Genomic DNA, 15,966 nt, shown 5'->3' with positions numbered 1-15,966 from the left:
GTCTAGTGCATGACACATGAAGCAGAGAATCATATATGTCACTCCCTCTTAAACAAAGAAAATCTAATCATTCCTATACAAGGAATATTCTTGGAGGAGTTTGACTTTGTCTTGGAGGAGAACATACAAGTTTGACTTGGTCTTGGAGGAATTTTGGTCAAAGGGTCTAGGTCTTGGAATTCGTCAATTTAAGGCCTATAAGAAGAGAAGAATTCTTGTGGGTTTTCCTCTTAGTGGGAGAGGTTTTGGCCTGGATGATTGCTTACATCTTGTGTCCATTGTCTTATTGTTCTTTATGGTTTGTTAGGTATTTGATGAAGAAAAACACTAATAATAAACAAGTGAAATAAGAAGTTAATTAAGTGAGGTAAAAATATACCACAAACAATTATCAAAAGCAGAGAAATCACCTACATTTGCTACCCCTAGATTTCTCAACACCATTCTGAGTGATCACTATAGGGGAAACGATCGATTTAATTAGATTAATATGTGGCTATGAGAACAAGGTGAACTTTATAAAGTCACTTTATTATGTATTTACTTTCCCATGGTATTGGTGCCCATGGAAGACTTATGGTATCGGTACCCATGGTACTGGTATCCATGGAATACTTACCCATGGTATAGATGATTTCTCTTATTTATTTTAGAGCCCTTGTGGCTAAGGAAAGGGTACCCTATCCCTAAAGAAAATTGGGTTCAGTGTTGAAACTATACACCCTAGCCAATATAAGGAGGAACAACTGCAGATTTCTCATTGGAGTATTGATTGGAAAGATAGGTATGCCAGAGATTTGGAGTTTAATTTTGTTTTGCAAGGGTAATTTATTGAAGAGAAGCAAAAAAGGGTTTCCAAGGATCCACACTTAATTTAGAAAGAATGAGAGATTTAGAAGAGGAAACCATAATTTTATTCAGGTCGAATGCATTTCAGGGAGGCTGATAATTTGTGGAGTTAATTTTTGCAGGAAATTATCACCATTATTTTTGGAGGCCGAGTTGTGTTACTGAAAGGTTCATAAAAGTACAAGAGATCGAGCTTGAATTAAAAAGGGGTTGAGCTTGCTTGTTTGGCACTATGGATCGAATTTTCTGGAGTAGTACTTTATTTTGGAGGTCGTGAGAATACTAGTTGGAGGGTTGAATTTCAGTTTGTGTAGAGAAGGATTTACATCCCTAACCTGGGATGTGAGCATTTGAGAGGAGGACAGGGCCAAATTCACCTTAAGTCTAGCAATCCAAGACCTTTTCTTATGGAAATCAAGTTCATTGATAACCTATGTGCCAATTTTGTGGCTATTTAGAGGTTGAGCATTCTTGCAAATAGGAGCAGCAGACTATAAATTAAAGCACAACCTATGGAGGCGAGGATTTCCAGTGGTAACAACAACATATATATTAAACAAAGTCTTTCGGTAGAAATCACATGAGAGAATTTTTTGGCCGACGCACTTCGAACCAACAAGTGTGGTTCATCATCAGGAACAGACGAAGAGGCAAACCATGGAAAAGGCTTAAATAAAGAGCAATGTAGAGACATAATTTCAAGTAACGACTATATTTGAACAATAATGTTTAAATTGTAATATTAATTTATTAATATATTAAAAACAAATATTATTAAGTAACATATATATTAAACGGCTAGTTTTTTGAAAAAAATATTTAAATAATGATATTATTTCATTAATTTATTAAAATTATTAATAGGTAACGGCTATATTAAACAACTAGTTTTTGAAAAATAATACTTAATTAATTTATTAAAACCAATTATTACTAGTTCTTGAAAAATAATATTTAAATAATGATATTAGTTTATTAATTTATTAAAATATTGCCCACGGGGCTTTGGATTGACGGTGAATGGGTGCACTATTAAAGCACTTCTTGCGATAGGTCACTAGTTCAAATCCCACGTGGATGCTTACCTACCAAAAAAAAAATTATTAAAATATTAATATGTAACGGTTGTATTAAACAACTAGGTTTTGAAAAAATATTTAAATAATGATACTATTTCATTAATTTATTAAAAATATTAATAGATAACGGCTATATTAAACGGCTAGTTTTAGAAAAATAATATTTAAATTAATTTATTAAAACCAAATATTACTAATTGTTGAAAAATAATATTTAAATAATGATATTAGTTTATTAATTTATATTAATATGTAATGCCTATATTAAACAGCGAGTTTTTGAAAAATGATATTTAAATTAATTTATTAAAACCAAATATTACTAGTTTTTGAAAAATAATATTTAAACTGTGATATTAGTTTATTAATTTATTAAAAACAAATATTAATAAGTAACCGCTATATTGAACAGCTAGTTTTTAAATTAATAAATAAATAATCAAAGTCAAACTTTAAAGGAGGGGAGTCAAAAATTATAAAAATGAGTGAAGACCCTAATTGAGACAAGATCATTTGATAAATAAAATAATTAATGGAAATAAAATAAAATAAATTAAAAATAATTAATGGAAAAATAAATCAAATAAAACAAAAATAGACACAAGTCAAAATAAATATATATAAATAAATAAATAAAAACAGAAACACACACACACATATATATATAATTCTCATCATTTCCCAGCTCAAAAGCTTGGTGTGGTGATGGAGAAGACACTTGAGTATTTTGATTTCTTGGCAGATCGATTTCCAGAGTAGCAACAGTCAGTTGCCGAAGAGAGCAAGAGATCAAAGCAGTGTGTGAGGGGCAGAGACAGTGAAGTTGGAGGAAGTATTCCAGATTCAGTGAATGCATTTGCAGAGAGGCAAAAGAGCCACAGAGAAGTTGACGCAAGGACTACACAGTAGCTTCTAGAGTTGTTTGATTTGCTAAGAGGGAAAGACTTCTTCAGTTCCAAAGGCTAGGAAGGAGTCCCAGAGTGCTAGAGAAGCATTTTCTCAGCCAGAAAAAGGCAAAACGACTTCATCAGAAGCTAGTCGGAGGCTTGACGTCAAGCAAACTGCGCAATGCAGCGCAGACAACCAAAGGCCGAGTTTTCTAAAGGCAGGTTGTGTTGGGGTTTGCTTGTGGGGTGAGGAAATTCCTCACTAGATTTTGCCAGTATTTTTCTTTGTAGGATTACCAAATTTCGGCGTCCAGTTGTACTCAGAATTTCTCACTGCTGCATAACAATAAAACCCTCAGCTCCTGCACCGGTTTTCCCAAGTTGGGTTTTGCAAGGGACTTTTGTCCAAAATAATTGTGTTATATTTTGTGTGTGCTAGCATTTCTCAGCTTCTAGCGTTTTATTTTTTCGCAGAATTTTATTTGTGAAGGTTGCAATGCGTTTGTTTCGATATTTGTTGTAGCAAATAAATTGTTAAATTAATTAACAAATAGGAGAAATAATACCAGTTGCTGCAATAGGATTCCATATTGGAATTTTCACATGGTATCAGAGCACAATTGATCAGTCGAAGAGCTCAGAGGTGAAAAGAAGGAATTTTCATTGCTCAGTGTGGGCAACAAGCCGAAATTCCCTGGGTAACACAGTCTTTTGCGAGGAGGCCGAATTGCTTGAGGAAGTTCGATTTTTTCTGAGAGGGGTAGAAAAAATTTGATCCCTCCAGATCAAGTGATTCCAAAGGCAAAGGGAGCAACTCAGTCATTTCATTAGGCAAATCTCTAGCTGGATGCAGAGGGTTTTGAAGCAATACACTGAAGCAGAACTAGCGTCGGGTGGAAGAGAGAGAAGGGCACAGTTGAGGGAAAATTTTCCTCATGGAACTTCTAGTCCCAAGAAGTTCGATTTTTCCTTGCAGATGGACAGTAATTGTGAGCGCATCTTCTCACTCCAGAAGGGAGTGCGAATAACAAAGCAGCAGCCAAGCAGAAGGAAAGAGGGAGTTTTCGACAGGTCGTTGAGATGGCCATTGCAAGGCTTCGTGATTAGGATAGGTTGGATGGAGCTTCCAACTATGTCATCTAGAAGGCTAGGATGTGCTTCCTTCTAGATGAATATGACCTGAAAGCCTACATTGATGTTGTAGTGGCAGTTCCCCAAGATGCAAATCAACAAAAAGAATACAAGAAAGAGATGGCACAGGCGAAGCGGTTGCACCTGGATGGACTCCGAGATCATATATTCTCACATATATTTGGCAAAGATACCGCGAAACAAATGTGGGATGCTCTCTCCATGTTATACCAGGGTACTTCTGAGCAGCAGAAGATGTACCTAGAGAAGTTCAGACTCATCCGCATGCATAATGGGAAGGCATAGACCCCTACCTTACCAGAATTCATGAGGTCCGAGACCAGCTGTTAGTTGTTGGGGCAGCGCCTCAACCCACAGAGCTAGTAAGATTGGCACTCAACAATGTCTCAAAGCACTGGTAGGTTTTGCCCAAAGCATATTTGAAGATACAAGTTACCAAAGTGGGACAGATTGTGGGCTGACTTGCAGCAGGAGGTATTGAGGCGAGCTCTTCTAAAGAGCTCCATCAGTGGCAGCAGTAGCAGCGGATCGAAGGTGGTAAAGGAGGAGGAGAATGTGGCCCTCGCATCTAAGGGTCCCAAATAGGAACAGGGGAAGCAGAGGAAGAAGAAGAAAGACCTGTCAAAGGTCAAGTGCTTCAGGTGTGGTGAGCTCGGTCACTACAGTACCCAGTGTCCTCTCAGGAAGAAGGACAAGGAGGAGAAGCAGAACCAGCAAGCAGCTTCAACAGAGATTGATATGCTTTCCTCCAGGCTGGAGGAAGACCTCACTATGTTCGTCGATATAGATCTAGGAGTGAGGTGGGATGACTTGGTGTTGTAGCCCAAAAGCATTGCAGATGGAAAAGATCCTTGAGGAATCCACCTCTTGGGTCAATACCTTGCTACACGGGCCCACAATATTCACTAGCAGGATGGATCAGTGACACTTGATGCAGTCTGAGACCGAGTGAAGGTTGCAGAGACTAGTAGCAGTGAGATGTTGGGGAGCATAGTGTAGTGTTGACAATAGAGCAAGTGGCTCAATACAGAGTTGGCAACAGCGCAGATTCTTCAGTGACAATGCAAATGCTAGTAGCAGTGAAAGACTCGGGAAACAGATGCATCACACTGAAAACAGTTGATTCAGTATTTTGGATGCTTTTCAGTTGCAAATGTTGCAATTGCAACAGCAACAAATTAGAGGGAGTTGCAGTGCAGATGCAGTGTTGGCAGTAGCATGGCAACATTAGCAGCAGCACAAATGCAACGTATATCAGAGTTTTGCAATAGTTGATGGCCAATGTGGCCAAACATCAGCAGTGTGACAGGAGATGATGCAGAGACAGGGTGTTGTGGCAGGGTGTGCAGCACTAGAACACATTCTTCGCTAAAAGGGAGTGTTAGTTTTTGTAGCATCGGATGTGTTCTAGCCACAAAATTTGGCGAAGAGGCTAGAATACATGAGATCTCCAAAACCCAGAAATCGTTTCTAGAAATTCCACCTAGAAGTGTCTCAATTAGATTATTAACCGTTTTTTAAATATTTCCTAAGTCTAAACTTAGGGAATATGATTAATTAATCAGTATTAATTGAGATAAGGCGAGAATAGTCTACAAACTCACATGGATTGATCCAGAGATGATCCTAGCCATCGATTATGTTTTAATCTTGGTCGTTGGTGCTCCAACGGTGGATTATAAGAGGAATTCGATGTGGTGATGGAGAAGACACTTGAGTAGTTCGATTTCTTGGCAGGTCGGTTTCCAGAGTGGCAGCAGTCAATTGCCAGAGAGAGCCAAAGATCGAAGCAGTGTGTGAAGGGCACAGACAGTGAGGCTAGAGGAAGTATTCAAGATCTAGTGAGTGCATTTGCAGAGAGGCAGAAGAGCCACAAAGAAGACTGTGCAGTTGCTTCTAGAGGCACATTCGATTTGCTGAGAGGGAAAGACGTTTTTAGTTCCAGAGGCCGGGAAGGAGTCCCAGGGTGCCAGAGAAGCATTTTCCCAGCCAACAGAAGGTAGAACGACTTCATCAGAGACCAATCAGAGGCTTGACGTCAAGCAGACTGCGCAGTGCAACGCAGACGCTAACGCAGAGGGTCAAAGGGCCGAGTTTTCTGAAGGCAGATTGTGTCGGAGTTTGCTTATGGGGTGAGGAAATTCCTCACTAGATTTTTGTCAGTATTTTTCTCTGTAGGATTGCCAGATTCGACATTCAGTTGTACTCAAAATTTCTCTTTGTTGCATAATAATAAAATCCTCAGCTACTAGACCGGTTTTCCCAAGTTGGGTTTTCCGAGGACTTTGTCCAAAAGTAATTGTGTTATATTTTATGTGTGTGTGCTAACATTTCTCAGCTTCCAGCGTTTTATTTTTCCGCAGAATTTTGTTTGTGAAGGTTGCAGTGTGTTTGTTTCGATATTTGCTATAGCAAATAAATTCTTAAATTAATTAACAATTAGGAGAAATAATACCAGTTACTATGGAATCCACAGTTTTGACCATTGGTAAGGGATTGGGTACTAGTTTAGCCTAGTTTGGGCTCAATGCATTGCACCATCAACATAAATTCTGGTTCACCTACAGTTTAATACTAGAGGTACCAAGAATGTCTCCAGATGTGGCAGCAAACCCTGAGGCAGCAACCATTAATAACAGCAGCTATTCTCTTCCTCTTTGGCAATCCAAGCATATATATTGCATGGGCTTTCTACAGTGAAATCATCATCACTTACTACAGCCAAAGTAACCTCACAGGGGCTGAGTGCACAATTCTTTAGGTAATGGCCGAGCTGGTACCCATTGTAGGCCGACTTGTTAATGAAGGTACATTTTATTTATTTCCAGACAGATTTTCTTTGGCAGCAATTTCTCTTGGGGCAGTATCCATTTTCGAACAGCCATACTTCTCAGTGCAACCCTATAGCCATCAGGGTGCCATCTTACCAGGTTCCAGAAATTATTCATTGCTTGTAAAATTTCAGACCTCCATTTAATAAATTAATGGCTTGATTGCTGTTCATGGATGGCAACCAATTTGTGAGGATTCTATCTTACTATGTATGCCAAGTATTTGTAAAAATGCTCCTGTTGATATGCATATAATGTGATTGATTACAGACTGTTTGACAAATTGTGTCAGTGAGTAAGGGGCAGTATTGAGGATGTTTGGCATATTTCAAAATCTGTTCTTGGCTACATGTATGCCAAGTGTTTGACATAATGCCTCAACGAGTAGTTTGGTTATATGAAGGGTAGATTGGCCTAATCTAGAAGACTTTATTGACCGATGGGTTAAAGTTAGGGAGGCTGTTTAGCATATGTGGGAATTGCTTATTAGCTGATTGGTATAATCCTAGTAAGGGGCATTACACACTTATATATTTTGAGGGACTCTACATAGCCTCAAGAATTATAATTAGCAATCATGAGATGGAATATCAATTTATTGGTGCTCATGTTGTTCCTAAGTAAGTTAATCCTCCTTGGAAGAGAATTCCTGAAAGGGCAATTCTGAGAAGTTGGGGATTTGTTTTGGTTTAATGTCTCCATGACATGAAGGAATGAATGTCAGCCGAAGTAGAAACTAAAACTAGTAGGTGCTACAGTACAGACATTCCCATAGCAGAGAAGAGTATAGTTGTTTCTAGGTTTCTTGCAGTAGGCCATGTGTATTATTCTTCTTTTTGCTTTCTCAATGCCTCCAGATTTGCTAAACTAGAGCATCACTTACTTGCAAGTCTTTGTGGGGCAAAAATGATGTAAATGAAGTTTTCCTTTAGCCTCTTGCAGTATTTGCAATCCATAGAAAGATAAATGGGCTTGAGAGATGTTCGCACACAAGGTCTTGTTTTGGCTGCTAAACAGATTGTAACAGCATTACAAGGGAAGCATCAATGGCAAATTCATCTTATGAAAAAATAATCTCCCTTAATTTTTTCTCTGAATTTTGCACTCTTACCATTTGAGTGAAGTTGTTAGCGATTCAACCTTGTTCATAGTTATCCACTCAAATTGGTGACTCTGCTTTCTATGGTCTAATTGTTCTAAATATACTTTTTAAGTAGCAAGTGTACTTCAATAGGCTTTTGGATTAACTAGTGTTTCAAATAATTGCAAAATCTCGTAATCTTAGAAAGCATCGTAGGGACGAGATCACAAGTCCCAGTCTAAAATGTTAGCTCTTTTAGTCAGGGAGAAAAGAATTAATCTGTGAGAAAATACTTGATCTATGCATGATGTATTTTTGTAATTCAGTAATATAAGGCATAGCTTTTTCATTAAAAAAACAAAAAACAAAAAGATGTAAATTTATACCTAGACAAACAAGCATGTCATAATTGCATGTAAAATTCTAAAAATTGTTACATTCATAAAGAACAAACCCAATCACCAACCAGATCACATTTCAAAATCTAAATGAAGAAACAAGTAAAGCGTGGAGGTCTAGAGTTATTTAAAAAGCACGTAGCATAAAAGGTTACCACTTACCAGGCACAGTGATCCCATGGAGATTGAAGTCTCCCATAAGCTTCCACAAATTTACTTCCTGCCAATAAATAAGAATAAATCTCTAATACCTAAACATGGATGATGTTGAAAACTCCAATCAAATTACGAAAGGTATAAATGAAATGCTTACCTTCGGAAAATAATTTGTGGCATCCAGTGTAGCCGCATGGGGAGCAATATTGTCCTGTGCAAATTGTGCAACACTTTCTTTGAACTAGAAAATAAGCATGTGAACACATTAAACTCATATTACCTAGCAAAGAACAACATATATATACCTTGTTGAAGAAAATTAACCCAGACAAATAATTTCAATATTCATGTGGGTAATATAATACTACCTGCTATAGCATGAAGACTTAAAACCTTACTGAACAATAAGGCCAATCAAGATATCACAAGTAGACTAAAGAACAATCTGCATTATGAGAAAAAATAATTCATCCAATATTTATAATAAATGCCATGGAGTATGTTACTGCATATTACCTCCCAAACCTACACTTAAAGATATTCAAATTCTTGAAAGTAGTGCAACCCTAGCAGGCTCTTAGGAAGGTTTCTCACTCTCACCACAGCAACTCTTCCTCTCACTTTAGGTCAGCTCTCATTCAGCACACGGGGGGGCTGTGGGAGAATGCAATAGGGCAGCTACTAATTCAATATCTCCTTAACCTTAATAATTGCTTGTGAACTTTATTTATCTTCTTCTGTTTCTTTATTAGATATTTTCATCAAACAATTATCAAATGCAAAAACAGTAAAGACAGTGGACACAGAAATTAGGCTCCAAGCCAAGGAAAAGCCCCTCCAAAGGGAAAAACCCAGAAAATCTCTTCTCTTCTTATAGAAATTTCTTGAAGTGAGAAAACCAAGACCCAAACCCTAGACCAAGTCCACCCCCAAGCACCAAGTCAGCCCACCAAGTCAGAAATCAACTAAGATAACAATAGTCAATTCTACTTCAACTTCAGCCCCCAACTTCTACCTAGAACTTCAGCCCTGTAGCAACTGCAAAAACCCTATTTCTAGCACATGTCACCTCTTCAAGAAGACTTCCCTCAAACAAGCCAAGGTCTCCAAAGTCAAACTAGATCAAAACAGAGTATTCAGCTCTCTTGCAACTTGGATCTGCAATTCGGCCTCCTACAATTCAGACCTGCAATTTTCGGCCTCCCTTGAAGCTGCAAAAACCCTAACCTTCACACGTGTGAGAGAATAATGCTCTTTAACAAAATTTCTTTGTTCTTCTTGATATCTTCTTGTCTTCTAGACCTTCGCACTTGCTTCCTTGATGTTGCCAGCTTCAGATCGAACTTCTTGATGAGAGAGATCAAATTGGTGATCAAATGAGGTTGATGTTGCTTCTATTTATACACATCTGAGGGGTTTGAATTCCTTCTTTTAGGTCGACTTGTGCTTGGAGGTTTCTAGAAGTTTCTAGACTCAAAATCAATACCTTTTACATGTTACATCTTGCCCGATAGGGTCTTATACAAATGATAAAGATTCCCTTGACCCAAGAAAAATATTTTTTTAACATGACAAACCCTAGAAGCATGAAGAGCATGCTTGACCTAGATAACCATCAAAATGGAGCATGAAACCCATGCATAAAAATAATATTTTTCTTTCTTCATTTTCTTGTAACATAAGATATACATAGTGAGTTGAGTACATTGAAAATTATGAAGACCGAAACTAGTTACATTTTCAAACACTCCCTCTTAACTAGGGAAGTATTCATAATTGTACACCTGGTACAAAGTTATTCTCAAACTGAGGAGTCCTCATAAGAAGAGGCGGATTGGTAAGCGAATGTAAAGCATCAACATCATGACCAACATTGTCGACATAATAAGGCCGTGACAACCTCTTTCTTGTACCAGAGCATAATGTTGGGAGGCTTTACATGAGATACCACACTACCTTTACAAGGCACATACCCCATCCAGATGTTCAATGGGTATGTCCTTTCAAGGACTATTCTTATCTTGGATTCCCAATCCTCAAAGAATATTGGTCCTCTTCAACCACTTTTGTCTTGGATACCCATCCAATCCTCAAAGAGTATCGGTCCATTTCCTTTCTTGGATTTTTCTATCTGCAAGGAAATCACAGATGCTTATCTAATCCTCCACCACTCTGCCTTCATGGCCTTCACTTAGACTTACGGTTGTTAGTCCTGGTCAAGTGCAGGACACATGAACAAGAGAATACAAATATAATGCTCATCATCACTCCCTCCTAACCAAAGAGTAGATCGCCATTCCCTTCTTGATTAGGGAATAGATCCTTACTCCTATTCAAGGAGACTCCTTTACTCCTCAAATATAGAGGAGATTCCCGACTTCTTTTCAATTAGGGAAGTCATCACCACAAGCTTTATAGCTTGTCTTCATAAATGTATCAGCTACGAGTTCTTCATGGAGAGAGCTACATGGCTCCCTCTTTCCTTCGTATCTCATTATATAGAGCTTTCTTCCTTCCTCGGTGTCATGGATATATCTTCTATTGATTTATGGTAGCATCAGATGTGCTCTAGCCATGAAAATTGGTGGAGAGGCTAAAGCACATGAGATCTCCAAGACCCAGAATGGTTTGGGGAAATTCCACCTAGTTGGAGAGATGTTAAAATAATTAATATTTTTAATGAAGTTCCTAAGTCCAAACTTAGGAAAATTAAAATATTAATGGGTATTAATATAAAACTGGGTGAGAATGTTCTAAATGACATGGATCAAGCCAAATCTGTTAATTTTAGGTACGTTCTATGCTTAGAGCAATTTATTTCAATTTTCACAGTTAGCTCAATATCTTTTCCAGATTAGCAATCACATTAGCATTAAAGTAAACTGCAAATAGAACATAAACATAAATCGCAGAAGACAAGCCAAGAAAAAGAGGACACAAGATGTGGCGCTAACCAGGGACAAACCCCAATGTGGGGAAACCCTTGATCAATTCTTCTTCTATGTTCATCAATAGTTCAGCAGAGAGGAGAGTACATTTACAACAGAAGTCAACAGTTTGACTTTCTGGATAAGAGAATAGATCATCTCTACATGAGATCAATTGAAACATGTTGCTTCAACTGATTCTCCAAGGTGACTCCTTCACCTATCATTGTGTTGCATCTCGTCCATGTGTTGCACCTCGTCCATGCGGTACACCTCACCATGCTGCACCATGTTGCACCCATCATTACTATGCTGCATCTCATCATGCTTTACCAATCATGACTATACCCATCACCGTACTGCATCATGTACCTTTGTTGTCCCAATGTGCTTGTTGCACCATGCTTGCCACCATGTGCAAGCACATGTGCTTGTTGTACCTTGCTTAACATACTATTGTCCCAATGTGCTTACTGCACCATGCTTGCCATGCTGTCCCATTGTGTTTGCAGCATTGTGCTTGCTGCTGTCCCAATGTGTTTGCAGCACCATGTACTTGTTGCACCAAGTACCATTGCTGCTATCATGTTGCCCATGCATCTTGCTGCACTATCACTATGTCTTAGTATGCATTCAAACTTCATGGGTCACCTAGTTGTCACATCTTATCATGGACTGTATTGGTTCATAGTTAAGGATCTCTATTTTCTATGTAGAATGGAAGATGGGACAACCTTCATCAAGATAGATCTAACATCCCTAATGCAACAGCATCCATGCTTGTCCAACCTTACTTGTTGTTGACTGTTAGTGTCAGATTGGTTAGGGCACATACCTGTGGCCTTAATCTTCTCCAAGCTGCCCCAAACAAACCTTGGAAGACTACAGCTTGCTAAAGGTGAATTCCTCCCTTACTAGGTTGCTGCCTTAGGGCATATGACAACAAAACAGTGCATGTTATTTCTTTGTTGTGGAGGTATGGCCTGCGACCTACCACACAACGTTGCTATAGCATATGGCCTCCTCCAAATGTGCCCAAACAGCCAGCGTTTTACTCATCTTCTACTCAACCTAGAAGCCTATCCTTTCAGCCCTAGTTTCAGCCTTAAGACTCCCAAACTCGAGCTCCTGTAGCAACCCTCTTCCACGTTGTTCCTTGACTCTTTCTGTTAGCGGTTAGGGCTTATATTTGGCCTCCTCCTTGACTACGTCTAGGGCATAGCTTGTGGCACTTGTTGAACTAAGGCTAGGGCTAGTGGAGACCTTCTCTAGACAGAGTATAGGTTTCCCTTAGACAACCTATAGAAGAATTCTCCTAGTAGCACTTGGAGCTTACCTCCAACGTCCTTCAAACCCTCACTAGCCTATCTTCCTTGTTGTGGCTAGGGCAGCTCCAAGATTCCTCCTTTAGGGCCGCGTAGAAGACACTTTCATGACAGCGTATAGGATAGGGCATCCTCTAGGGCAGCATATCCTCTTTAGGTCTCTCCTCCCACCAAAACCCAAAGACAAGTGGAGATGAAGAGATCACCAAGAAGATTATATCTAAATGACTTGAAGTCCTCCTTTATTTATACTAAAACTTGGAGCACAAGTGGGGTTTATTTGGTTGCTGGCCGACCTTGACGAATTGTCCCATAACACAAATAAATTCATATCTCCATGAATACTTATCGGAATCGGATGATCTTTAGATCAATCCCACACCTCTCGATGAGAGGGATCCAAGAAAAATATCAGTTGCCATTAATAAGATGACCCACATGGAGTTTGGCCCTAGTTGCCAATTTTAACAAAATCTAATCTTAGGCGTTGATTAGGGACTTAATCTTGGTCGTTGAAGACTCAACAGGAAAAGTATAAGAGGAGGCTTGAGGGTCAGTTGGAGATACACCAAGATTGATCAGTCAGTTCGATTTTCTAGAGCGGGGTTCGCTGAGAAAATTCGAACAAGTGATTTGTTGCAGCAAGGGGCAGTGAGTACATAGCAGAGAGGCAGAGATAGTGCCATAGGGTCAGCGCAGTGACTAAAGAGGCTGATGCAAAGGCATCCAAAGCTACACAAACACAGCAGGAGCCATGCAAAGGCAGCTAGAGACTACGCAGAGGCTGAGGGACCTGCGTGGGTGATGCAAAAGGCCAAAGAGTTGACGCAGAGAGGCAGAAGGCTGACGCAGAGGGTTCTACAGCGACGTTGAGGCTAGCAGGGTTGACGTAGAGCCTTGGAGAAGCGTCGGAAGGATTTTCATGGGGCAGACTTGCTGAATATATGTCTCCGAGAAGAGGTATTACTGCCGTGTAAAAATCTGTTGGGTGAGCCAGTTTGGCACACTAGTTGTACTCAAGAAATATGCATAATAATAAAACCCTCAGAACTGTTGCACCGGTTTTCCCACATTGAGTTTTTCCGGGGACGATTGTCCAAAAATAACAGTGTCCCTTGTGTGTTTGTCTAGTATTTCAATTGTTGATCTGTATATGAGTTAAGGCTGCATTTGTGTTTATTTTCAGTATTTATATGTATAAATAACTTGTTAATGGAATAAACAAGTAGGTGAAATAAACCAGATAATGCAGTAGGAATTTCTGATGTGTCAGATTTAGAAATTTCAACATGGTATCAGAGGATTGCAGATCACAGGAGGACTGAAGGCACTAGCAATATCAGAAATTTGCAGCAGTAGCAGCTGTCCCGAGAGACAGAGTTGCTCCTAAGCAGAAGGCAACAGAGAAGGAGTGATGCAGAGGGCCTGCATCATCATTTCGAGCCAAAGAGAAGGCCAATGCAGAGGTAGAGAGAGGCAAAAGAGGCTCACGAAGAGCCACGTCATCCTACTCAGCCAAGTAGGCTTGACAAAATTGGCCAGAGGATCGATTCAGCCTTTTCCAGGATTGCACAGAGATGGAAGGCTCAGTTTCTTCAGTTGTCGGGGCCTAGAGAGCTGTGGGCAGATTGTGATTGGGAAGCTAGTGGGGTGTTCTTTTTGTCGGAGCAGAAAAATACCTAACGAGACAGAACCAAGGTAGAGGGAGTCGTTGCCTTAACGGATTTCTAGCCAAGAAATCCAGATCTAAGTTGCAGTTGCAAAGAGGATTGGAGAGGAGCGAATCGATAGTTGGCGGGAAGATTTCTAGCAAGGAAATCAGGACTTAGAGGGATATTTCCAAGAGGGAAGTCCAATCTCAGAGGAGTCTAGAAGAAGGAGCGAAGATCGCAGTGAACGGACTGAGGGATCAAGACAGGTTGGACAGGGCTTTCAACTTTGTCATGTAGAAGGCCAGGATCCTGTTAGTGCTGGATAGACATCGCATCAAGGGCTTCGCCTTGAGAACCGTGGTTATCCCAGTAGACCCAGCTGATAATGAGAAATATGAGGATGCAATGGCAAAGGCAAAGTGCATAATCCTTGATGGGGTCAAGGATCATGTCATTGCCAAAAAGAACACAACAAAGGAGATGTGGGATACTTTGACAACATTGTATCACGGACTTCCGTGCAGCGGAAGATGCTATTAGAGAATCAGTTGCGGTTGTATCAGATGCAAAGGGGGAAGCAGATAGATCTATACCTCCTCAAATTGCCGGAGATTCGGGACCAACATACTTCCATAGGGGCCACGCCAATCAGGAGTTCATGGTGAGGACTGCCCTCAATGCAGTCTCCAGGAGTGGGAGACATTTGTCCAAGGCATTTTGGGTAGAGTTACTCTTCTAGGATGGGAAGAAATGTGGGCAACTCTTCGCCAAGAAGAAATCAGACGGTTGACCAAGGTCGAATCAAGAAAGAGGAGGAGGATCTAGCTCTGGAATCTGCGGGACAGCAAGGGAAGAGGAAGAAGAAGGACATCTCCAAGGTGAAGTGCTTCCATTGTGGGGGTTTGGGTCATTATGCAAACCAGTGTCCCAGGAAGAACAATAAGGGAGAGGCTTCTGACTCCAAGGCAGCTCCTGCTAAGGCAGAGAAAGAAGTTCGACTGTGCCATCAGTGCTCATGCACCTCTAGAGAAGAGGTGGGGAGACATCGAGTTGTGGTCAGGAGGACTACAGAAGATGAGGGGCAGGATCCTTGAGGTGCCCAAACTCTTGGATCATATCCGACTACAGGAGCCCTTAATGACAGTAGCAGGATGACGGATGTCGGTAGAAGCAAGATGTGACGGAACGACAAGGCAATGCTAGAGTGCGAAGGTCTGTAGCAGCGCGGTGAGGGTTGCGAGAGGCACAGAGGTGTTTGCAACAATGCAAGAGGCACAGAGGTGTTTGCAGCAGTGCGAGAGGCAAAAAGGTGGTTGCAGCAGTGCGAGAGGCAAAAAGGTGGTTGCAGCAACGCATAGGCAATAGAGGGAGCACAGGATAGCAGTAGAGGTAGCTTCAGCATCAGGGGGCTTCCAGACTGACAAGGATGTCAATAGTTGGGTAGATCAGGTACTTACTTCTCAGTAACTGAATTGCAGATGCAACAATTAGCAGTGGCAGTGCTATGGGCAGCATTTGAGAGAGAGTTGCAGTGCAGATGTAGTGTTGGGAGGAAGGACCAGCAGCAGCACGGATGCAGAGGGAGATGCAATACAGATGTAGCAGTGGCAGTGGCAGAGCCATGGGCAA

The 15,966-nt window shown here is 40.4% G+C and overlaps 1 protein-coding gene across 4 annotated transcripts in view; it reads right to left on the bottom strand.

The window, feature by feature from the left end:
- Positions 1–15,966, bottom strand: part of IVD (isovaleryl-CoA-dehydrogenase) — a 262,374-nt gene that overhangs the window by 195,316 nt on the left and 51,092 nt on the right. For 3 of the 4 annotated variants that reach the window (XM_089395878.1, XM_089395880.1, XM_089395881.1), the window contains exons 2-3: positions 8,591–8,674; positions 8,440–8,497 (exon numbers count right to left, since the gene is read on the bottom strand). In XM_089395878.1, the coding sequence (XP_089252004.1) occupies positions 8,440–8,497; positions 8,591–8,674 (142 nt within the window). The remainder of the gene's footprint in view (positions 1–8,439; positions 8,498–8,590; positions 8,675–15,966) is intronic. The other variant, XM_089395879.1, reaches the window with a different exon arrangement.

The sequence above is a fragment of the Pinus tabuliformis genome, chromosome 1_2 (genome assembly GCF_031772625.1).
Source record: "Pinus tabuliformis cultivar Carrire ecotype Pingquan chromosome 1_2, CPIR1, whole genome shotgun sequence".
Classification (NCBI taxonomy): domain Eukaryota; kingdom Viridiplantae; phylum Streptophyta; class Pinopsida; order Pinales; family Pinaceae; genus Pinus; species Pinus tabuliformis.
The sequence above is the reverse complement of the archived record's forward strand: the minus strand, read 5'-3'. Positions and strand labels throughout refer to the sequence as shown.